The sequence below is a fragment of the Triturus cristatus genome, chromosome 3_2 (assembly GCF_964204655.1).
Source record: "Triturus cristatus chromosome 3_2, aTriCri1.1, whole genome shotgun sequence".
NCBI lineage: Eukaryota > Metazoa > Chordata > Amphibia > Caudata > Salamandridae > Triturus > Triturus cristatus.
Window position 1 is genome coordinate 809,800,650 of NC_140584.1, and position 24,690 is coordinate 809,825,339.

Below are 24,690 nucleotides of genomic sequence, written 5' to 3' on the forward strand. Positions count from 1 at the left end.
AGGGTTTGAAGGGGTATGTAGTGGGATCAGGAATATCAGGTAAAGGGTAAGCCCAGTCAGCTAAGGGTGCCGTATCCGGGAGTGTGAAAGGATCATTAGGATCATTAAGGTCATCCGGATCACCCCCTCCCCCTAAGTCATCATCATCATCCTGTGGAGGTGGTGTATGTGAAGGAGATGGTAGAGGAGAAGGAGATGGGGCAGGGGGGGTGGGATGGGAGGTGATATAGGAGAGGAAGGACGAATGGGTGAGGTGGCGAAGTCCTTCTTCTTTATGAGAGCTGGAGGAGGTGTTGTGTCCAGCTTCCTTTTCTTGTATGGCACAGCGGTGACATGTCCTGTTTTTGGATTGATATAAATCCTTTTTTGCGTGGGATCAGGGCAAAAAAGTTGTTCATTGTCCGAAAGTGGCTTTGGTGCCGACTTTTTCGGTTCCGATCTATGTTTTGGATGATCGGTAGAGTCTTTTTGGACTTTTTTCGGTGCCGATGATGGTTTTGGTGCCGATGATGATTTCGGTGCCGAAGAACGTTTCGGTGCCGGTGGAGATTTCGGCCTCGATGGTTTCGGAGCCTGCTTCGGTGCCGAGAGGTGTTGCGTCTTCAGTGCCGAAGGTATCGTGGGCACAATAACATGTGGTTTGCTCGAGCCCGAGCCACCTGCAGGCTTATATTTCTTCGGAGACGAGCCCGAGGGCGGGGCTTCTGAAGACGATTTTCGGTCGCGACTGGGGCCAGCTGGCGGAGTCTTGACCGGTGCCTTTTTTGGGGGGGTTGGGGTAGGGGCACTGGTACTCACTTGTTGCCCCGGAGTGATGAGGTCATCAGAATCGTCCGCTTCGGATACGATTTGGAGGTCTTCGGAATCGTCTTCCGGGACATCCTGGGCAAAGATGTCCTCTGGTTCTGGAGCTGGTCTGGCCATGATATGGCGTTGAGCTCTTCGGTCCCGGATGGTTTTCTTGGAGCGGAATGCGGCGCAGGCTGGACAGTGGGATTTGTTATGTTCCGGCGAGAGGCACAGGTTGCAGACCTCGTGGTGGTCACTGTGGGGGAACTTTGCTCCACATTAGGGGCATTTTTTAAAAGGTGTCCTTTCCATGAGCCGTATCCGGAACCGGTCCGATTGGATTTCGACGTCGAGTTGTAAAGGTTTTTGGTTTCGAAAGCTGGATTTTTAGAAGTTTTCAGCCGGAGTGGAAAAGTTCATCCGAACCCAATGGCGGAAAAAAACAATCTGAGGATGGAGTGGATGCCCATGCGCCCATGTTGTCCAGGGGAGGAGTCACCTATCTCGTGACCAAAAGGCTTCTTCCGAAGACAACAACAACCTGCAATCATCCGAGCCTAACACCAGATGGTGATCTTATCCTAAGTGTGTGATCTGCAGCTCATATGCCTCGAACACAAAATTTTGATTAAGGTATGGTCTAAAAAAAAAACACAAGAGGATCTGAGTAAGTGGGCATGGAAATAGAGGAACTGACGTCACCGTACAGGAGTGGCATCTATATAGGCTCTGCACGTCATTTCCGGAGCGGAATAAATCAGTGGGGAGCCACACAATGCCACCCACTGGCACGCAGAGGTACTGCTGAAAAGTTTACGGATCTAGTATGTTGCCGGGACAATATTCAAAAGATGCGGAAATTGCAGCTAGAATTCTCTACCAGAAGTATGTTGCAAACAGACATGCAATGAAAATGACGAGGCATTAAGTCTGTTCTTTTGAGGCACAATTTCTTTTTATTGCATTTTATTATACGAAAAAACATAAAATGTATCAATTAGTAATAGGAGGGGTGCAATAGCAACACATTTTCTAACAACTGGCTCTTAGTTTTAACCAGTCCCTGAAATAATACAAGGGGGGGGGGGATATATCGATAGTGTTTGATATCATGGCTGGTAGTGTCTTGGTAAGATGATGCCAGAACTGTGACACCCTGGCAAAGTCCCCTGCCAAATTTATTTATAGTGCTTTATATAGTGCAAACTTGGCCCTAGAGGAAGTGAGCATCATCCATACCTCTTTGTGCACATTATATAAATTCTCTCAAAGCCCAAGTTTGAGAAGGCTTCATGGAGTGTGGTAACATTTTTGTAAATATTTAAAATGAATAATGTGCAATCTGCTATTTGGGGCTAACACTCATTTGGGAGTAGTAAAATACCCATTCTGCGAATGTATGACGTTACTACGCATACATTACAATGCGGTACTTTACATCACGCTTGTAACAACGCAAGTCGTTACGACGACTTGCGCTGGAGGGCGCTGGACTTAGGAATAGTATGATTTACTATTCCAACTCCAGTCTACATACAGTAGGGAAGGTGTTGGAATAGTAAATCATACTATTCATTAGGTTAGAGCGCCATCCAGCACAAGTCGTAACGACTTGCGTTGTAATGCCCGCGATGTAAAGGCAATGTGATGCAATGCCCGCGTTGTGAAGGATGTTTCCCCCATTCTGCATCTGTTAGTTGTGGGTTCATTGCCTTGTTCCATCGTTATAGTGCGGACGGTTTTACTATGAGTGTTTCAGTTGAATTGAGTTCTATAACTGTGTGATCAGACCTTTACGGTTCGAGGCTGCTGGTAACATGGATGGAGTCTGGAATGTTGGGGGTTTGTTCATTAATGTTGGGAAGGCTGCTACACGAAAACATTCTGAGAGGAGTGGGGTTTCAGATCAGGCATCCCCTTCTAGTTTTGCAAAAAATCTATCAGGAAACAGATTTCCTATTTTACGATCTTACTATTATCCAAAGTCTTTAACGCTTTTTCTTCACATGTTATGGAAAGTCTGGGGTGGTATGTTGTACAGCTTATACTTTCTCAGTAAAACTGTGCGTTTGTTGGACAACGGAAATGTCAAAACTGTGCAAGTCTGATTCTGAGCCCACCATGACGATATGTTAACCTTAATTCTGGCTAGCTCACAGTGCACCATCTGTACCCCTAACCGGAATTGAAAGACAAGTGGAATGTGCAACCTCAGAACATGACAACCCTGACTCCCCAACTGATCGAGCAGGCCCTGCAGGATTGCCGGCTCGAGCGGGCGGAACGGGAGCGCGAGGAGAACGGAGTTCCTTGAGGCTGAGGACAATAGATGTAACCCCTGACGGATGGCACGACTTAGAGTTAGGGACCACTGGAGGGGCCCACAACAGCAGCAGTTGGGGGGTGGGGTGGGAGGGGGGGGAGTTCCTGAGGTGGGAGGGTAATGCTATATTGAGTTGGATGAGGAATGTAGCTGTTGGGACAGAAAAGCAGAGGCTCCCATGGGGCATGATCCAGGCACCGCTATGAGGCGATAGTTGTGTTACAATGCTTAACTGTCTATATATGCCGCCCGGCCCCCGGGATGTGGGCTGAATGGCTATGTGCATTGCTAAACCGAAGAATGTGATCGGAGATTGTAGGGGGTGCCGGTTGCCCTGATGGTTATTTTGCTGAAAATGTTGCAATAAAAAACATGTTTTAAAAAAAAAAAAAATGACAACCCTGACTCCCCAAGGAAAGCATGGTAACAGAGCATTTCAATATTTAAGCAGTGTGATTTTTAAGTAAAATACGTGTGCTGTAGAAATCAATAGAAGGAAACAGAATAACGTAATTAGCATTATGAGAATGGTGAAGAAGATAAATGATTCCACCACTGTGCTAAAATAGCATATATATGCTTGCATACAAATACGGTTATATTTTGTGCTCCTACCCAGCGCAACATAACCTAGTGTGACTAGGGTGTATGAATCTGCCAAATATCTGCAGAGTGATCTAACTCCCCTATTACCTGTGGATAAATGTCATCAGGGAGCCCGTCTTGGTGGAGAGCTGTGCTTCATCCCTCGCAAGAGGTAAACAGGAATCAGCTGGGCTGGAATTCTGGCATGCGCCAATCTCTCAGTACCAGCAAAATGCTCCTCTTTCTAAACAATGGAGTGATGTCATTTATATAATAAACATCATCCATGTTGCCATGCCGAAGCCCCAGTCAGGCTTCTATTATTGATTCTTCAAGATAGCTCTGTCGTCAAGTGGACAATAGCAAACAACAACATTTTGCACAGTGAACTTAGCCCGTGTACAGAATGTTCAAGGTATTGTGATAATATGCTTACAAAGTGGAAATGTAAGCAAAGTAATTTCAGAGAATATTATCCTGCACCGGCACGCAAGCAAATGCATGTAAAAAGTCAGCATGTTTAAGAAAAGAAGGCAACTTAAAAATGTGAGCATGTAAAATGGTGGTGTTCCTACCAGGGCCTAATGTAACCACATGACAGGTACAGAAGAAGGAGATCTGATGACTGCCGAGCCATTATTGTGCATTTCACAGTATTAATCTCTTTTCTAGGTGTTTTGATTCTACGAGTAAGTATTCCAGTAAGTGGTGCTACTCTGTCCTGTTTCACTGCTATGTGAGACAGATATTTAGGGGGTTCAATACCAGTATAGAGTGAATTGTGTTTGAGCATATAAATAATGAAGTTCAGGAATTTCAGCGCCTCCTTGATCATATGGTAGGGTGAGAACCGACCACTTCACAATAGTCAATTTTCCAGCTCATACTAGTGTAACCATCAAGGATCTTAGGGTTTTGGAAAAAAAGTTGTGGTAGAATGATGGGCGTGTTGGTGAGTAGGTACATGAATTTGGGTAATATAATCATTTCGATTATTGCTAGTCTACCAGCAAGGGAAAGATGGAGCCTAATCTCCCAATTTGCTCCTCCAATCGTGACACTGCTACTCTGTAGATTTGTTTTTTAGGACTATTCACAGATTTCTTTTGATCCAGATCCCAAGGTACTTAACTGAGTCCTCACACCACTTCAGGGGGCACTCAACTGGACAGGATTTACTGGGTGGGTGAGCAGGAAAATTAGGGATTGTCTCCAACTGATTAGCAGCCAGGAATGCCCTCCCTATCCTATGTATTCTCCAATAATCGGACAAAGATTTTCTTAGGGGTGTCTAATACACAATACTATGTCATCAGCATATACAGTGAGCTTACAGTCAGTAAAATCTAGTACAGATTCTGAATAGGTATGGATTAATATGCATGTGAGTAGTTTTGATTTCCAGAGTAAAAAGAAAAGGGGGGGTAATAGGTTCTGATATGTAACAATTCAATTGAATACAGGCACTAGGGCAGGCATACAACTGTCTAATCCATGGTCACTCGCAAACATTTTCCCAGAGGCCAAAAGGTTTGGTCTATGAGGTACCCGAGGGCCGCAGTGATGCAAGCAGGGTGGCAGTAGGGCGAGGGGTTTGGCCATAAGGAAGGTGCAGGCGAGGTGAAGGATATACATCTAGTGGTTGAAATGAACAATGTGAAACCAGAAAACCTGGGATCAGTCCCGGCTTCCCCACTTTTTCATATTGTGGGATCCTAAGCAATTTATTTAATTTCACGTTCCCTCCTTTTTCTTTATTATCACTTATAAGAGGACATTGAAATATATGATTTCAGGGTGAGCGCTGTACAAAACCTGCGCCTGCGTTTGATTTAATAAACTTTAATGTTGTTCATGAATAATAGGAACATGAGGCCACCCAAAAAGTGCACAACATAACAACTGACTTGCCTCTTTAGTTCACTATTGGCATTGTTGTCAGGAAAGGGGGAAGAATTATTTCTAAATTCTAGTTTGAAAACTTGTAAATTAATACTTCTCAGTGCACTGATATAATCTATTGTGCTAAGGTGAAAAGGTTCTGCATGTTAATTAAATACACATTTTAAATTTTGAAGAGACTGTCATAATTTTACACTTTTTCTGCAAAATGTCTTTAAAAATGATAGTGTTTCTAAAGTTAAGTTAAGGACTCCCTAGTTACTCTCTTTAACACCAATTAATCTTAAAATAAATGACTGCCTGTCTATTTAATACATTTTTATTGTTAGTGTTGAGTTGAGTAAACAGAAGCCCAGTGCTCCTGTTGACCAGGGGGCTACATGTAAATGTCAGGGGGGCCACATGCGCCCCCCAGGCCGTACTTTGAGTATCCATGGTTTACTCCAACTTAAAAAAGAGTTAGGCATGCCTCTTTCTATAACTTTGCCAAGCAATGGCTTGTTTGCTATTGGTCTGTAATCGCTAGGATCTTGAGGGTCTAAGTTGTCCTGAGAAACCTCCCATTGATAAGGAGTTGTTGGACAATTTTATTTTTTACTCAAAATCTGTTTATTTGTTATTCTACAATTGATGTATTCCTAGTACACTATCAACTTCAGTGTTGACCGACAGAGATCCATCTCAGTGGGTTACAGCATAACATGGAACGTTATTATTATGATTTATGCTGTTAACTGGTAACATTACAGGCATGTATGTTACGTAATAAGCTGCAGCAAAGCGGTAACCAGTCAACGCATAATGACTTGAGAGTGGATGCACATAGTTGTATAGATTAGCTTTGCTTTCACTAAATACAACCAAACATTTCAAGCATTACAAATGGCAGCGGTGAGGAGACTGTCCATTGCACAACTTTTCAAGCGTGTCTTCCCTGGACCAAGCGTTTTGTCAAGTACAAAAAAGACTAAATTATGTGTCATCCACCAACTGTTTAAAACTCACTTTAACCAAGAAAAGGCCAGGTCAACAGTGTGCGGTAGTGAGGATAAGATAGAGGGAAGTGTTATTCCACATGGGTCATCATGTAGCGTGCCCTCCTTCACCAAGATGCCGGCGGCGCAGCTGCGCAGGAAGTGGGTGGCATTTAGTCAAAGAGCTGCTACAAACGCAGCTTCACAGGGGTGAAGCAGGTAAATGCGAAGCACAAAAGGTACTGAATTAGAGGTTTCCATATGCGTTGGAACTGCTTTGCTGTTTTTGCTACATTATGGGATACCTGTTCAATGGCTAGGATATGCCAGACGCGGTTGAACCATTGCGCTAGGGAGAGGTCATCTGATTCCACGAGAGCTATGAGCTGACGTGTCTCTAGGAGGAGATGGCTAATAAACTTCCAATCTGCAAGGGTCATAGCTTGTAAGTCTGGGGGTCTAATGCCTAAGATAGCTGTGAGATAGGAGGACGGGATAGGAAAACGTATTGCCTCCTATATGTGACCCAGGATTTCTTTCCAATAGAGCGTTATAACCTTGACCGACCACCAGATGTGTTGAAAGTCTCCCACTTCTTCCCCACAGCACAAACAGTAGAGAGCAGTTCCCGGGGAAATTGCTGAGAGTCAAGCTGGTGTATGGTACCATTGGAACATCTGCTTATAAGCTGTTTCCCTCAACGAGATGCTTTGATATGTTTTAGGGATAACTTGCCACAGAGTCTCCCATTGTTTTAGTGATAGTTCTGCCTGGGAGGTGGTTTGCCATGTCAACTGATTGAAGTATGCGCGTAGTGGTGAGGAGCATTGTAGCACTCGGTTTGTGTTGGATATGAGACCCTTGGACCCTGCAAAAGTGTGGATGTGTGTTTCAAAACGGGTGTAGGGGCGAATGGCCGTGGGATATACTGATGGGTGTATGGCCCAATGGCGGAGTTGGCAGTACTGAAGCAGCGAGGCCTCGTAAAACTGGAAATCTATGTTGCACTGATCGAAGGACTTCATGTTAATCCCCATTAATGAGTCACTAAGCGTCCGGCATTCCCCTTTGCTCCAGCACCAGGGGACACAGGGCCGGGAGAAATTCAGGGTTGCGTGCAATCAGGGTGTTTTGGGAGGGGAAGGTAGTGATGCCCTTCTTAGAGGCTACCTTATCCCAGATGTCAAGAACCGTTCGGGATGGCGTTGCGATGTACGCACTTCGGGGGCGGGCGTGTCTGGGCAGCCACACAAGGTCCCACAGTGGGCGGCACGCCACTGCCCAATCCATGTGGGACCAGTGCTTTTCGCTCTCCCGCTCCATCCACTCTGAGATGTAGCGTAAAAGGGCAGCCCAGTAATATTTTTAAAAAAAACTGTGGCATGCTAAGCCTCCCCTGTCCCACAGGAGCATCAGCAGAGAGTTAGCTATTCGAGGACGCTTGCCGTTCCAAATGAAATTCTGAATGTCACGCTGTAATCACATGATATCTTCCTTTGGTATCGGTGTGGGTAATGTTTGGAATAGGTAAAAGACGCGTGGGAGAACGTTCATTTTTAAGACATTCACATGCCCCAGCCAGGAGATATGAAGGGGCTTCCATCTCTGCAAATCCGTCTGGATGGCCCGCAATAATTGGGGCCAGTTTTCGAGGGACCAGAAAGAGGCCGTAGGGGTAAAGTGAAGGCCCAAGTATTTGATGGCATCCTGAGACCACTGAAATGGTGCTAGTCCTTGCACGACGGGAAGATCCTGGGTCTGATTGTTTAAGTTAAGTACTGAAGACTTGGACATGTTTATTTTAAAGTCAGATACTACCTCATAGGCCTATAGGCAGCGGACCACCCCTGGGAGAGAGGTCTCCCAGGGGCTGTGTAAGTGCAAGCAGCAAGTCATCCGTAAAGGGACTGATCTTATGTTGTTGCCCCTAAAAGGGAATGCCTTGCACTGCATCCGTACTGCGAATCATGAAGGCCAGCAGCTCCACCACTAGCGTGAATAGCAACGGTAACAGTGGGCACCCTTGTCGTGTGCCATGCAAAATGGTGACAGGTTTTGTAAGTTGCCCATTTACTCAGACCATAGCTACTGGCACCATGTATGAGGCCATTATCTTGCAGAGCAGTCCCGGGCCGAGCCCAATCTTCTTTATGAGAGCTTGGAGGAACTACCAATTTACCCTGTCAAAGGCCTTCTCTGCATCAAGCGAGAGGAGGCATGGTGGTATATTATACCTTTTCCACTAAGTGGGCTATACGGCGATTGTTGTTCGCCCCTGTCTATGGCGTATGAAACCCACTTGGTCAGGGTCGATGAGGCCCGGGAGGAAGGGTTCCAATCGTTGTACCAGAATTTTTGAAAATAATTTTGAGTCCTTGTTGAGCAGTGCTATGGGTAGATATGAGAAGCAGGGTCCTTTCCCTCTAAGTATAAGATAGATTTCGGCCTTGGCCACTGTGGGTGTCAGCCCGGTCTCATCTGTGAAGGAATTGAATAGGCGTATCAGGAACGCCTGCAGTTCAGGAAGGAAGAGACGATAGAAAGAGGCTGGGAGGGCCTCTGGGCCAGGGGTTTTGCTCAGGTAAGAGCCCTCACCGCGGCCTGAAGTTCCTCGAGGGTAATCTGGCCATCCTAGAGATCTGAATGGTGGGGGTGCAGTGTCTCCCACTCACAGGCCTCCAGGTACGATTCAATCCCCCCAACCTCCAAGATCAGTTCTTCCCGCGAATATAGCCTTTGATAATAGTCATGAAAATTCTGGAGTTTATCGTTCTCAACTGTCACCCAGCTCCCATCTTCAGACCGTATCCCAGCAATGTGTGTTTTAGCCCACGCTTGATGAAGCCTGCGGGCTAGGAGTCTGCCTACTTTATCTCCCGCCTCGAAGTAACGTTGTTTCAATGATAAGAGCGCCCGTTCTGCCTTCCCCATCTATGTGCACGAAGCTGGCCCCGCAAGACAGTGAGTTGTCGTTTGGTACGACAAGAGGGTGTAGTTTTGTCTTGTTGTTTCAGCTGCTTAATGTCTGCCGTGAGAGTAGATTCCACAAGTTTGGCTTCCCTCCACCGGGTGATTGCAATAAATGTGATTATGCCCTGATTGGTGGCCTTAAATCCATCCCAAATAGAGTGAAGTGAATGCTCAGAGTGGTTATTAAGGGAGAAATATTCGATGATGCCTTTCCGAATCTCTGCTACATCCACAGGGTCACACAGTAATTGGGGGGGTAAGCGCCAGGGCGGTGAGGTCTTTGTATCATGTCCTCCACCCTCTCATGTCAGTTCTACGTGTGCATGATCCGAAATTGAGATGTCCGAGAGTTCTATTGTGCACAGGTGGCGAAGGGGAGAGTGGGTAACCAGGGCGTAGTCAATACGAGAGTAGGAAGCATGTAAATGGGAGCAGAGAAAGTAATCCCTCTTGCCTGGATGTTTATAGCGCCACACATCAACTAATCACAGGTTTTCGATATCGCGTTTAAGACACTGCAACATAGCTCCCGCACTTTGGAATGTGGTTCCACTACGATCAAGGTTGGGATCCCATACCGAGTTAAAATCCCCAAACAAGTCCCTCAAATTGTTCTTTTAAGACCCGGCATTTGGCGCGTATATATTAGGAACAGTAAGCTTTCATTGCCCCTGAACGAGATGCAGCTTGAGGTAGGATTCCTCCTTGTCCCAAACCACCCTAGCTACCGATGTGTAGAAACCTGGTTTACACAAAATGCCCACCCCGAGTGTTTTCATAATGGTGTATGCCCAGTGGCGTTTTGGGTACCTCGGGTGCGCCATGTGCTGGAAGTCTGCCTTCAACTGGTGGGCTTCCTGCAGGAGGATGACATCAGGGTCATGGTGTAATATATATTGTCATACTTGTTTGTGTCCCGTACATTCAGAGCTAACAATTTAATTCCACCCGCCATTAGTGCAGTTGCAGCCATAGTTTGGAGCAGGCCATGCACCAGTTAGGGGATTGGTGCCATTAAGCATTCAAATACCATGAAATAGTGGAGGGCGGGGCCAACCCTCCCGTCCCCAGCGAGTCACAGAACTCCAGTGCTCCCGATCCCACCCTAAGCCACAAGGGTCTCTCAACAGGTGTGGGGGATGTGAGGAGCAGCAATCCGTGTCTTTTACGTCTTCTAGCTCTCCTCATTTCGAGAGGGACACATAACTAATGTGGCAGGATCCGCCTGCTTCATTTTGACCTGAAAGGAGAAATAAAACACAACAAAAGTAAACAAAAGGCCAACAGGGCCCAACAGTGACCTCCATTCGTCGCAGAAGCCAGCACATTGTGCTCTGAGCTCCGTAGAGGGATCATCCTCCTGGAGGGGTGGTCGTTGGGGGTGGCCTTGCAAGGGGAGGCAGAGGTCTCTCAAGATTCAAATGAGGAGGCTCCTCGGGCCCCGCGGGTCAAGGGTGCTGAGACAGCGTCAATATGTCATTGGACGGCATTAGTGGTGAGCAGCCGCCGACCCAGGCAAGGAAAGGGGTTGATCAGTTTTCTGACTGGTATAGCTACTGTTGTTGATAGGAAGCTGTTCTTGATGGTGTATAAGAACATATAATGTACTGGTTAACAAAAGGAATATCCTGCTAGAGCAATAAATATTGAAGACAATATGATGAACAAACCATCTTAATAGTCTGAAATCTGAAGTTTAGCAAACATTCAATCACTATTTAGCATTAGTTTCCATGATGAGACCCTCAGAGCAGAACATTGTGTACAAATAAGACAGAAGCAAATATCTCAGATTGTTATGTGGATTCAAGAATTGGAACCATAAGCTCTATTATTATTACCCAACCTGGTCACAGACCATCCTCTGTAACACTTACCCAAATTGTCCCTCAGTGCACTGGCTGCTGCATGAGAGTCAAAGTGATAATTCTGCACCAGCTTCAGCCTCATACGTGAATAGTTCTCAACGTTGGAAAGTTTCCATCGAACTGAAGTCTTTTTCCTAAAAAAGGCAATACATCAACATATGCTTGCATTATCATTAGAAAATAGTTAAAACAATATGCTATATGTGCAGACTGTGTGGACAAGCACATTTTTGCACAGTGGTAACTCCACTTGATGCAACACACCACAAAAGAGCGCTCAGCTTGCTGTTGTTACTCTGAGGAAGGGCGGAGAGGGTGTTGGAATTCCTGGTACTATGACTTAAAGACAGCAGAAGATGCCCGCAGACGCTTGCTCTGCGCCCTCATCAATCTTGAAGGTTCAAGCATCCAGATGATACATGAGAAGAAGAGCCACTAAACTGCAGCCAATAAAAGGAACATGCCAAGCGCACCAATGGTCATCTTATCAAAAACATATCTCTGTGAAAGGGTATTACAAATCCATACTGGTCACTCACTGAAACACGACAAATTGTGAGCTGTGTTCTTCATTTTAACAGGATGTCACTTGCCAGAAAGGAGAAATCTAATAGAACCCATTTTCCTGAGGAAATACAGCAGCCCTGTCGACCGAGAAACCCATGAACCAACCCGGTTTAGTGTGCAAGAACAGCAGCTGTTTGTGAAGGTTATACTTTGTGCCTGCTTAGCTCTGCTAAATTCCTCAGAGAGATTGGTGCACATCAGTAAGCTGAAAGCAGACCTGCAAATGTTAAGGACTGTGTAAGAAAATGGCAAGATAATAAGAGAAGGATCTCAGTGAAATTGTGCAGGGCACGTAAGCCTTGAGAACAGAGTAAAGAGATTCAGGAGATGTGGGTTTGGGTAGGAGTGGAATTAGGGCATGGCAAGTGGATCGGATACATAATTATGCATCCTAAATGAACTAATTTGAACATCAATAATACACATGGATTTAGAGGGAAATGAAGCTATAGATTTTTCTATGATCTTTTATATGGCAATTTGTTTACCTGTTTTTCAATTCAGTGACTTGACATTAGGTAAAACAGGCGGGGCATGGCTCCTACTTTGTAGAAACTGTAAACACTATAAAGTTGGTCACAAAATGAAATTCAGTTTTAGAGAATGGCAACACACGGTCAGATACAAACTATGCTGCTAACCTGTCAGCCCAAGGTCCCCGCTCACAAGTAAGGTAGCGCTGTGCAGATTTCCATTGCCTCAAAGTAGCGACATATTGGCTGTTGACTTGTTTCAACATGTTATTGTACCGTAAATTCTCTTGCCTTGACTTGCGGTTAAATGGTTCGACAAAAAACTCCTGAAAAAGTTGAGATAGATGTAAATCATTTAGTTTCAAGGATCTTTTCTTTTATGGCATCAATTTCATAGTAGGTTTTAGAAAGGCAGGAATGGTACAAATTATATCAAATATTATTAAGCATGCCCTTTAAACAAGACAGAGGAAACATACATTGATTTGGCCGGATCTTTTTTCGGAAACGTTGGCAGGCAGTTTAACCTCTGGCATTCAATCTTTTTAAAAGCTCTTGAGAAAAAAACTCGAAACTTTTACGACATGAACTTCTGACAGCAATGTAAATTACACACTACAACCAACATCCATCTCATTTTTTTAAATACGGCATAATGGAGTTAGAACAGAATCAATCACGCACCTAGTGAGAAAGTCCGACATCAGGACATACAATGATGGGGAAGCATTGCCAATCAGTCCCAAATTACTTCAAGACATGAATTAAAAGGATCATTCCTGACAAAGAAGACCACACACAGGAATGGGGAAGTTAAAGAACCCACATCTGACTTGCAACACTTTCACAACATCGTGCTAATTGAGTATATACCAATGTCACTATGTTTAGGGTAGAAGCACATGCACTTTAGCACTGGTCAGCATGGGAAAGTGCTCAGAGTTCTTAGGCAAACAAACCTATACAAAAAAAGTGGCAGGTAAGCAGACAAAAAGTATGGGGAAATACCACCCTAAGGATGACAGGTCTAACAATCACTACCTATAGATTGTAAGATCCTATGCCGCTCACTCAGTTTTATTCAAGCATGAACGTCTTACCTGGAATTTGAGTTTGCTTTCTCCTCTCTGTCGATCTCGCTTGTGAATATTCACATTCAGTGCCTCATAGCAGTCCTTCCAGAAAAGAGCCATCTGCTCGTGCCCCCTGCCCATCATGTCTACTTCGTACTGCTTCATATATGGAATGATCTGACACAGTAGTAACATAAGAAAGAAGTTTCAGTTTTGCAAAAACCCTTCAATGTATACCAAAATGGGTAACAAGAAAGTGTTTTTTATTGTAATTCACACAAATGTATTACAACCCTACCTGGTCAACAAACCCTAAGGACTAAAGTATTTCTGATCACACCAATTGAAGGATGCCTAACACAGTAAACATTTTGCAAATATTAGTAATCAGTAATTAGTCAAATAGTGGGTTCAACTGTAAAAATCCCTGGGCCAGAAGACTTCATGCCCTCTCAGCGTTATCGTCTACATCAATCTGTGGGGTGCAGAACTATGGGTCCCCGCCAGTTATATAGCTAAAGGCTTCCTTGCACTTCTACTGAGTTGAAAACATTTAGCACTGTAGAATGAACATTTTTCCTAAAGCATGGAAATGTTAATGCATTGATTATCGCCTTATACACTTGAGCTATCCGAACATGCAAGTCACATCTTTTCCCCATATCTATATTCAGGGGTTACAAGAGCAACTTTACAGTGAAATTCAAGGAGGCTAAGTCAGATCCTACCTACCTGATGGCTGAAACATGTAAAATCTACTTTGAGAAGCATGTGGAATTTGGAATTAGGACAGGAATTGAATGAGTCATTATGATGTCAAAGTGACTCAGATGTCACTATGAGGCCACAATGTCAGCTGTGAGCATGTAAATAAAAGCTATTTTAGGTTTAAGCCAGCAGGATCACAAGCTAATTCGATCAGATTGAAACCATAAACACATTTCACACATACAAGCACAAATGATGGCTGAGAGTGATAACTATAGATCCCTACTCATCTCTTTCAGACACTAAGCATGTGGACGGAACATTAATAACTTCCACAGTGTGACAAACCCTGGGCTAATTTTGTTACCTCAGAAATAAAATGTCTAAGAAAGCAATCACAACTTACAAATTTGTCAATAAATATTCGCCATTCCTCTGAGTTGCAATACTCCTGAAAGTCGTCAAAGAAAGAAGGGCTCCCATTGGTGGAAGGCAAAGAGGGCAGATGCAGGAACATGAAGAGCAGCTGGTAAATCTTGGACACCAGAGTGCGCACAATCGGTATGAGGAAGGAGTACATTTCGGTTTTCTGCTTAATGGAGCGGCTGAGGATCCCTTCCAACATCCCTAAAAGGTAACATGCTTCCTCCTGGCTGGATATCACTTTTGTTTGAAGAAGTGTGTTCAGCTTAGCTGTTGCCATTGCACATACCTAGAACGAAGTCATAGTCAATTAATGTAATAATGAAGTATATTAGCCGAGCTTTAAATGTTATAAGATGGTTTTTTGATCTTGGGTGCAGGCAAGTATGTTTATAGGTTTTTAGCGTAGATGTTGGGATAGCTCCACCAGGAGCAGCCTCCCTGCTGCTCAGCCCATACTCCAACTGCTGCTCTCAAACTCACAGGCACCCACGCATTCCATTTCATCACCATGAACTCAATCATTCCACACAGCACATTCATACTGGCTGAGCAGCAAGGAATAGAGAGAGCATCAGGGAACATGCATAGGAAAATACACAAGATATTACACATCTTCCCCTTTTAGAGAACATATACAAATATTGCGGATGCAAGATGGAAACAACGCTTTTACATTAGGATCACAAGTTACTTAATAAAGGACTGAAGATAAAATACACCATTCAATACACAAGCTATAACACATCTTCCCTCTTTAGAGAACACATAAAAATATTGTGAATGCAAGATGAAACGATGCATTTACATTAGGATCAAATGTTGCTCAATAAAGCACTGAAGATCGAAACAAAACAGTCCTACATCACTACAAAAAAAATAAAAGAGACCATATATTATATATATATTATATATGGAATATGCTACTTACCAGTATGCATCTGTTCTTGGCATGTAGAGATGCAGATCTACACACTTTTGCATAGATCGCCATCTGGTGTTGGACCCGGATGTTTGCAGTTTGTTTTTCCTCTTGGAAAGTCTTTGGAAGTCACGAGGTCGGTGACTCCTCCCTTGGTTCGTATTGCGCATGGGCTTCGGCTCCATCCTCAGATTGTTTTTCGCCAGCAGGGAAAGATGGAGCGTAGTAATAATAGTGAAGAAACCCATGTGTGTTGTATCTAAATAAGATAGACTGGAACAGACACAGGTAGCCGGGGAGGTGGGTGGGCGTGTGTAGATCTGCAGCTCTACATGCCAAGAACAGATGCATACTGGTAAGTAGCATATTCCGTTCGAGGCATATGAGCTGCAGATTACACACTTTTGCATAGACTATATAGCAGTTCCCAACCCTAGCGGCGACCACCGGTATCTGTTGCAGTGGTTTGAAAAAGTGTTTTTAGTACAGCCTGGCCCACACTAGCTTGTTGCTTGGTTTGCACATCTACACAGAAATGTTTAGTGAAAGTGTGCGGTGTTGAACATGTAGCTGCTTTGCAGATATCATCTAATGGGATGTTCCCTAGAAAAGCCATAGAAGCCCCTATCTTGCGTGTAGAGTGGGCTTTAGGGGGAACAGATAGCGTGCGTTTTGCCTTGTGGTAGCAAATCTGTATGCATTTTACAATCCACCTAGCTATCCCTGATTTAGAGATGGGTTTGCCTTTATGTGGTGGAGAGAAAGAAACAAACAGTTGTTTTGTCTTTCTGAAAGGTTGTGTTCTCTGGATATAGTAAAGTAAGGCCCTTTTAACATCCAGTGTGTGTAGAGCCCTTTCTGCAACAGTTTGAGGTTACGAGAAAAAAACGTTAACTCTACCGATTGGTTTAGATGAAAGGGGGAAATGACTTTGGGTAGGAATTTTGGGTTAGTACGGAGGACAACCTTGTTAGGGTGCATTTGGAGAAAAGGTTCTTGTATAGTAAGTGCTTGTATCTCACTGACCCTTCTAAGGGAAGTGATGGCTACAAGGAAAGCTGTTTTCCATGTGAGACATTGCAGTTCACATTTATGCAAAGGTTCGAAAGGCGGTCCCATTAGCCTTGTGAGAACTATATTTAAGTTCCACACAGGTGAGGGTGGTACTCTGGGGGGAATTATTCGTTTGAGGCCTTCCATGAAGGCTTTAATGGCAGGCACTTTGAAAAGTGATAGGTGCGGTCTGTTTTGTAGGTAAGCGGCAATTGCTGCGAGGTGTAGCCGAATGGATGTATATGCTAGGTTACACCTTTGTAGATGGAGTAAGTAGCATATGATGTGCTGTATAGATACGTCTAGAGGGTTGATTGTGTTGTTATGGCAATAAACAACAAATCTTTTCCACTTTGCAGCGTAGCACGCTCTAGTGGTAGGGCGTCTAGCTTCTCTGATGACGTTCATACAGTCAGGGGGAAGGTTAAGGTATCCGAATTCTAGGATCTCAGGAGCCAGATCGCAAGGTTGAGCTGAGCTGGGACCGGGTGTCTGATCTCTCCATGGTTCTGGGTTAGGAGGCATGGTGAGAGGTGTAACTTTTGGTGTGGCACTACCGAGAGTTCCAGCAGCGTGGTGTACCACGGTTGTCTGGCCCATGTTGGAGCTACTAGAATCAGTGTGAGGGAGTGCTGTTGTAGCTTTCGCACCACTAATGGAATTAGTGGGAGAGGTGGAAAGGCGTACGCAAATTTGTCTGACCAGTTCATCCATATCGCATAACCTTTGGACAATGGGTGTGGGTATCTGGCGGCGAAGCTTGGGCATTTTTTGTTTTTGTGGGAGGCGAAGAGGTCTATGTGTGGATGCCCCCACGTCTGAAAGAACGGGTGAAGAACCTGCGGGTGAAGTTCTCACTCGTGGACCTGCTGCGTCTGTCTGCTGAGCAGATCTGCCATGGTGTTTTGGACTCCTGGGACATGTTGGGCTAGGAGAAAGATTTTGTGTGGAATTGCCCATCTCCATATGCTCTCTGCTAGTTGAGAGAGCTGTGGAGAGTGTGCCGCCTTGTTTTTGAATGTAGTACATGGCCGTCATGTTGTCTGTGCGAATAAGGACGACCTTGCCTAAAACCTGTGTCTGAAAGGATTTTAGGGCTAGAAAGATTGCCAGTAACTCCAGATGGTTGATGTGGAGTAACTTTTGTTGCGGCGTCCATGTGCCCTGCACTGTGAGGTGTAGTAGATGAGCTCCCCAGCCGGAGAGCGATGCGTCCGTTGTTAGGATTATTTGTGGAACCGAGTCCAGGAATGGTCGACCTCTGGAAAGATTTGTGGTGTTCCACCACTGCAGAGAGCGATGGGTGCGACCGTCTACCAACACCAGATCTGTCAGTTGCCCCTGGACCTGGTTCCATTGGCGCGCTAAGCACTCTTGGAGTGGACGCATCTGGAGTCTTGCATGAGGCACTATGAAAATGCAAGAGGCCATCATCCCTATTAGTTGCATAAACAATTTTGCTGGGAGAGAGTGTTGAAGTATGAATCTTTGACGCAAAGCCTGAATGCTTGCAATCCTGGCAGGATTGGGTTAGGCTATGGCTTTTGAGGTGTCTATGGTGGCACCGAGGTATTGCTTTGTGTGGGATGGTATTAGCTGGGACTTTTGGTGGTTCACTGTGAAGCCTAGCTGGTGAAGTAGTTGGATTGTAGTGGCGGTGTGATGTACACATTGGTTGTAGGACGCGGCTTTTATTAGCCAGTCGTCCAAATATGGGAAGATGTGAATGTGCTGTCTTCTGAGGTGTGCCGCCACTACCGCTAGGAACTTGGTAAATACCCTTGGTGCTGTTGTGACCCCGAATGGGAGCACCTTGAACTGGTAGTGTTGCCCGTCCACTACAAATCTGAGGTTCTTTCTGTGAGCATGGTGTACCGGAATGTGCAAGTATGCGTCTTTCAAGTCCAGTGTGGTGAGAAAGTCGTTCTGGGAGAGGAGCGGAAGTACCTGCTGAAGTGTTACCATGTGAAAATGGTCCGAATGTATGTATGTGTTTAGAGGCCGGAGATCTAAGATAGGTCGTAGAGTCTTGTCTCTTTTTGGTATCATAAAATATAGGGAGTAGACTCCTAAATTTTGTTGACTGGCGGGGACTTGTTCTATCGCCTGTTTTTGTAGGAGGGAGATTACCTCCTGTTTTAGTAACGTGGAATGTTCTTGTGACATTTGGCGTTGCCTGGGTGGAATGTTTGGGGGGGTAGATGTCAATTCTAGGCAGTACCCTGAACGAATAATTTGGGTCACCCATCTGTCTGAGGTGATGGTCTCCCAGACGTGAAGGAAATTTTGTAGCCTGCCCCCGACTGGAGTGAGATGGTCTGGAGGGAGCAGGGGGAAGTCATTGGGTAGGCGGTGTGGCAGAGCGGGCGGTATTTGTTTTGCCTCTGCATTTATTGTTATTGCCTCTATATCCGCCTCTTTGATAACCCCTTGTGAAGGTGGATTGAGCAGGGGATTTGTAGGACGTGGACGCGCTATCTGAGGAGTAGCCTCTGGCCGTGCCCCAAAAGGAAGAGCGGCGAAAGGAGCGCCTAGGAGGGTGTGACTGCAAGGCTCCCATAGATTTTGCCGTATCTGTGTCCTTCTTCATCTTCTCAAGGGCCTCATCTACCTTTGGACTGAATTGATGTTCTTGATCAAATGGATGATTTAATATGGAGGCCTGTACCTCAGGTTTAAACACTGAAACTCTCAGCCAAGCATGGTGACGGAGGACGACGCTAGTGTTAATGGCCCTGGAGGCTGTGTCTGCTGCGTCTAAGGCACAGCGTATAGAGGTGTTAGTTATGGTCTTACCCTCTTGAATTAATTCATTGGCCCTATTTTTGTATCTTTCTGGGAGATGGTGCATGATGGTTTCTAGTTCATTATAATGCGCTATGTCGTATCTGGCCAATAGCGCTTGAGTGTTAGCGATACGCCATATATTGGCTGCATGTGACGCAGTGCGCTTTCCTGACGCGTCCAGTAGCTTTGACTCTTTGTCAGGTGGTGGTGCTTCGCCTGACGCCTGGGAGTTTGACCTTTTCCGTGCAGTGGAGACCACTAGGAAATCCATTGGCGCTGGCCCTTTGATATAGGCAGGATATGTGGGGGCAGCTTTATACTTTTTTTCTATGCTTGGGTTAATGACCCTAGCCCTGACTGGGTCTTTAAAAACCTCTGGCGCATGTTTTATTACCCCCTTGAGCGTAGGTAGTATGGAAGTAGACCTATGTGCGGTATCAAAGGTGTCGAGGAGGAAATCTTCCTCTACCGGGTCAGTGTGTAGCTCTACCCCGTGATAATGTGCCGCCCTCTGAAGTAGTTGGTGAAAACCTAATGAGTCCTCTGGTGGAGATGGCCTGGATGGATAGAGGTCATCTTGTGGGACATCTGGAATGTCTGGATTATTATAATTGTCCCATGGGTCTGGGGATCCTGTAGGGGTGGGGTCTTGTGGCACATCCCCTGGATCGTAGTATGGGTCCCCCTGATCCTCATGGTCTGGAGACGGGGTCGGAGAACGATGAGGCAGGGGTGGAGGAGGCGGAGGGGGCGGAGGTGGAGAGGGTGGAGGAGGTGGGGAAGGCACTCTGAAAGGAGAGGTAGCACAGTCTTTCCTCTTTGGAGGTGGAGGCGGAGCCGGTTTGTCCAAATTTCTCTTTTTAGAAGAAAGTGCCAAATGTCCAGTTTTTGGATCCTTGGTAAGTGACTTTTGCAAGGGATGCGGTGTAAACATCCTGAGACAATGTTTGTTCCGTCGGCGCCAAAGGTTTCGGGGCCGATGACTTTTTAGGCTTGTCCATGCCGTGCTTTTTTGGAACCTCCGGTTTTTTGGTCGGCACCGAGGTAGGCTTTGGCACGGGAGTGTCGGTGCCGAGGGCCTTATGGTGTTTGGTCGGTACCGAAAGGCTGGGTTTCGACACCGAGGGCTTTGGTGCGGAGCTCGGTGTCGAGGTGGAGGCCGGTCTCTTTTTCGGTGCCGAAGTGTGTTTATTGGCACCGCTGGCAGGCTGGCTCGAGCCTGAGCCGCCGGAAGGCTTATTAGGTTTCTTCACCGGGCCCGAAGGTGGGGTGTTCGAAGCAGTGTCTTTGGTCTTGCCTAGGCCCAGAGGCGAAGGCGTGATCGAAGCCTTTTTAGGTGTCGGCGCGGTGTGGGAGGGGGTATAGTACTCATGACCCTCTGCGCCGGGATGATGTCCTCCACATCCGAGTCGTCGGCTTCGGAAGCACTGACGAGGTCCTCTTCGGTGTGCTGCTGTCCCGGAGCTTCGACGTCGACCCCGAAGATGTCGACTGGAACGGAGGTCAAGGAGTGCGCCATGTTTCGTCTGGCCCTTCGATCTCGAATAGTCTTTTTCGATCTGAAAGACTTGCAGGCTGGACAGTCTCGAGCCTCGTGTTCAGGGGAGAGGCAGAGGTTGCACACCTCATGAAGATCGGTGTGGGGGAATTTGGACCCACATCGAGGGCACTTCTTGAATGGAGTTCTTTCCATCAGCCGGAACCGGAGCTTGGATAGGCCCGAAGGCCGCCGTCGATGGCTGGAATCGAAGATGTGTCGAATAGAAGGTGATTGAGGAGATCAGGATCTGAACAATACCGCGATGAGCGAGGATTCCGCTTCGATCGTCGAACTGGAAATGTTCGGAACCGGAGCGCAAAGTATTACATCTGAGCCCGATGGCGGAAAAAAACTATCTGGGGATGGAGCCGAAGCCCATGCGCAATACGAACCAAGGGAGGAGTCACCGACCTCGTGACTTCCAAAGACTTGATGGAGAGTGCCCAGGTGATTCTGTTGAAGAAAAGGGTAGGGTACCCGTGAAATAATAAGCCCACAAGTGCCAGTGAAGGGTCCCTTCCTTTCCTCCTAAAATGCAACAAAACAGACCACACAGTTAAAAACATAATATTAACAATGCAGCTATAGAATATGATCACAAAATTTCATATACAGTTAAACCAGAATCACCACAGTTTAGAAATTCAGAATTCCTCAGTCCTCGTGTAAATGGCTCGCTAGTTCTTCATCGAGATTATGCCCACCTGGGAATCTAGTTTCCAGTTCTATGATCCATTTGGATTCCTTTTTCCTTAGGGCTACCTCTCTATTTCCGCCCCTTTTTACCTATGTTGACCTGTTCAATGGCAAAAAATCTCAAAAGGGAGTTATTTGATTGGTGTTTGTCTCGAAAATGGCGGGCAATGGGATAATGTAAATCTTTATTGGTGATAGCTCGTAGATGTTCCTGAACTCTTTTCTTGACCATGCACGTCGTGCTGCCGACATACCTCAATTTACACGGGCATTCCAAAACATATATCGTAAAACTGGTGCTACATGTCAGGAATTGCCAAATCTTTCTGTTATGTTGCATACCTGGGATCTCAAAGTCCTGCACCATATGGCTTGATTTGCAAGCCCTGCAGTGTCAACAGGGATAGAAGCCTTTAAGATTATGGATGCTTCTATTCGGGATTTCAGAGATATCACCTTTAACCAGGATGTCCTTCAGACTGTTACCTCTCCGATAAGTAACCAGGGGTCTATCTCCTATACTGGAACCTATCGCATTGTCGGTTTTTAAGATTTTCCAGTTATCGGCCAGTATTTTCTTAATTTTCTCAGATGGCAGCACGACGTGCATGGTCAAGAAAAGAGTTCAGGAACATCTACGAGCCATCACCAATAAAGATTTACATTATCCCATTGCCCGCCATTTTCAAGACAAACACCAATCAAATAACTCCCTTTTGAGATTTTTTGCCATTGAACAGGTCAACATAGGTTAAAGGGGCGGAAATAGAGAGGTAGCCCTAAGGAAAAAGGAATCCAAATGGATCATAGAACTGGAAACTAGATTCCCAGGTGGGCATAATCTCGATGAAGAACTAGCGAGCCATTTACATGAGGACTGAGGAATTCTGAATTTCTAAACTGTGTTGATTCTGGTTTAACTGTATATGAAATTTTGTGATCATATTCTATAGCTGCATTGTTAATATTATGTTTTTAACTGTGTGCTCTGTTTTGTTGCATTTTAGGAGGAAAGGAAGGGACCCTTCACTGGCACTTGTGGGCTTATTATTTCACGGGTACCCTACTCTTTTCTTCAACAGAATCACCTGGGCACTCTCCATCAAGTAAAGTGACGTGAAAACTTTTTACCTTTTCAATTATAACTTTATTTACTTTAATTTTGGTCCATGTTTCACTGTGCAGGACTGTATTCTGTGTGTGACTACCTGAGGTTTTGTTTATAAGAATCATGTGAGATCTTGCTCAGAGCCACTAGGGCGCCTTTATTGATACGGGTCCATCTCTTGTGTATAACCAATTGAGCATTTTCAGGGCACTTGCTTGTTAAACCTTGTTCGAACTTTATTGTTGTCTGAAAAAACTAACACTTGTTGAGCTCAATTACAGTATTTATTTATAATACTATCCTATATTCTGAGATGGTATATATGAATTCGCACTTGCAGATCCTAGGCACAATTGATTGAAGTTGAGAATCATGCAACTTATCAGTTATACGTTTTCAATGTACGAAATTGTCGACTTTTTAATTTTTCAATTCTACTTCAGTTTGTGTATTAATCATTAACGGGACATTATGTGATAATGATTTATCAAGTATGTTTTCATTTGTGTCAATTTGTAGATATTAATTTGTGAGTCTACATCTATTAAGACATACAATACTTACTTTGGTTACACTTACAAGATGGTTGCCAAAAAAACGGGGCAGTAGTGAGATCTCCGATTGTAGTACCTTTTCTATGTTTCTTGTTGTCATATACACGTCATCAAGCACTGTGAAAATCGTGTGATCAAGACACTCTTGGTGTCGAAACGCGTAGCGGTTCACTTGAATAAACCTCTGTGGTTGCAATGGATTCCTGAGTGTGCGTCGTTACTTGAGGAAACTTTGAATATTTTTACCGGCTTGGGTTTCTGCCGGCTGACGCACCACCTGGCGACGGGACCGATCCCAGAAGGACCCGGATTTTGTTTGATTGATAGATATATATATATATATATTACCTACTGGCAGTCGCCAGTAGGTAGTTATAGTTAGGACCCTGTTTCCATTGGAAAACCGCAACATTCTATTTTGAATAACTTTGGCGCCGGTCGACGAATCCTCGCGAAATTTTCAAAATAGGTGGGGCGCTGCGCTCCGCTCCTACCCTGAAAGTCTCGGGGGGATTCGTCAAGCGGGGGCTGAGATAAAAGGGGGGTCCCAAAACGCGTTTTTCCCATGCATTTTTCCATAGGACCTTTAGACACAGCTACAGCCCGAACGGCTGAACAGAGTTCCTTGAAATTTGGCAGAGAGGTAGTCTACAGGTCAAGGAAGTGCCTTTTGTAGGTTTGGTGTAAATCTGTTCAGTAGATTATGAGAAAATAGCCTTTAAATCAATATATATATCTGAGCCAGCTTACGGTGCGCTTACGGTGCGCTTACCGTACGCGTACGGTGACGTGCGCGAGCGCGATTCTGATTGGCTGTTCGATCTAAGTAAACATTCGAATCGGTCGAAACCAGGAAGCGGCGGCCGCCATTTTCTCTCTCGCACTCTGAGGGGGGCAGCATAAACAAAGTCAAAAAACATCTAAAGGGGTAGTATATTTAGTTCTTAACCACCCAGCATCGATATAGGTGTCCCCCAACAACCCCCAAGGCCAAAAAAACTATTTTAATTTTTTTCGAAAAATCGCCGATTACGCTTACCGTACGCGTACGGTTAAAATTATTTAAAAAAAAAAAATTATCCACACTTTCCCCACCCCGTGTGCAAATGGTGCCTGAAGGGCACCATTTGCGCATGGCATATGTAAATCATGGAAACTAAAAATGAATACCTTTCACAACGAAGCACATAATATGTCCGCCAAGTGCGCACGGTGCGCAAAGCGCATCGTGCGTACATGGCCCATCCCGCGTAACGTGGGCACGCGGTGCGCGCAGCGCACCGCGTGACCACCGTGCGTGCACGGCACTAACTGCGTAAAGTGGGCGCGCGAAGCGCACCGCGTGCTCACTGTGCGTACACGGTGCGCGAAGCGC

General features: G+C 45.4%; 1 protein-coding gene across 2 annotated transcripts in view; it reads right to left on the bottom strand.

The window, feature by feature from the left end:
• NBEAL1 (neurobeachin like 1) overlaps positions 1 to 24,690 on the bottom strand; it is a 978,461-nt gene that overhangs the window by 297,181 nt on the left and 656,590 nt on the right. For both annotated transcript variants that reach the window (XM_085648956.1, XM_085648955.1), the window contains 4 exons: positions 14,639 to 14,944; positions 13,552 to 13,701; positions 12,620 to 12,777; positions 11,421 to 11,545 (listed from right to left, as the gene is read on the bottom strand). In XM_085648956.1, coding sequence (XP_085505082.1) covers positions 11,421 to 11,545; positions 12,620 to 12,777; positions 13,552 to 13,701; positions 14,639 to 14,944 — 739 coding nt within the window. The remainder of the gene's footprint in view (positions 1 to 11,420; positions 11,546 to 12,619; positions 12,778 to 13,551; positions 13,702 to 14,638; positions 14,945 to 24,690) is intronic.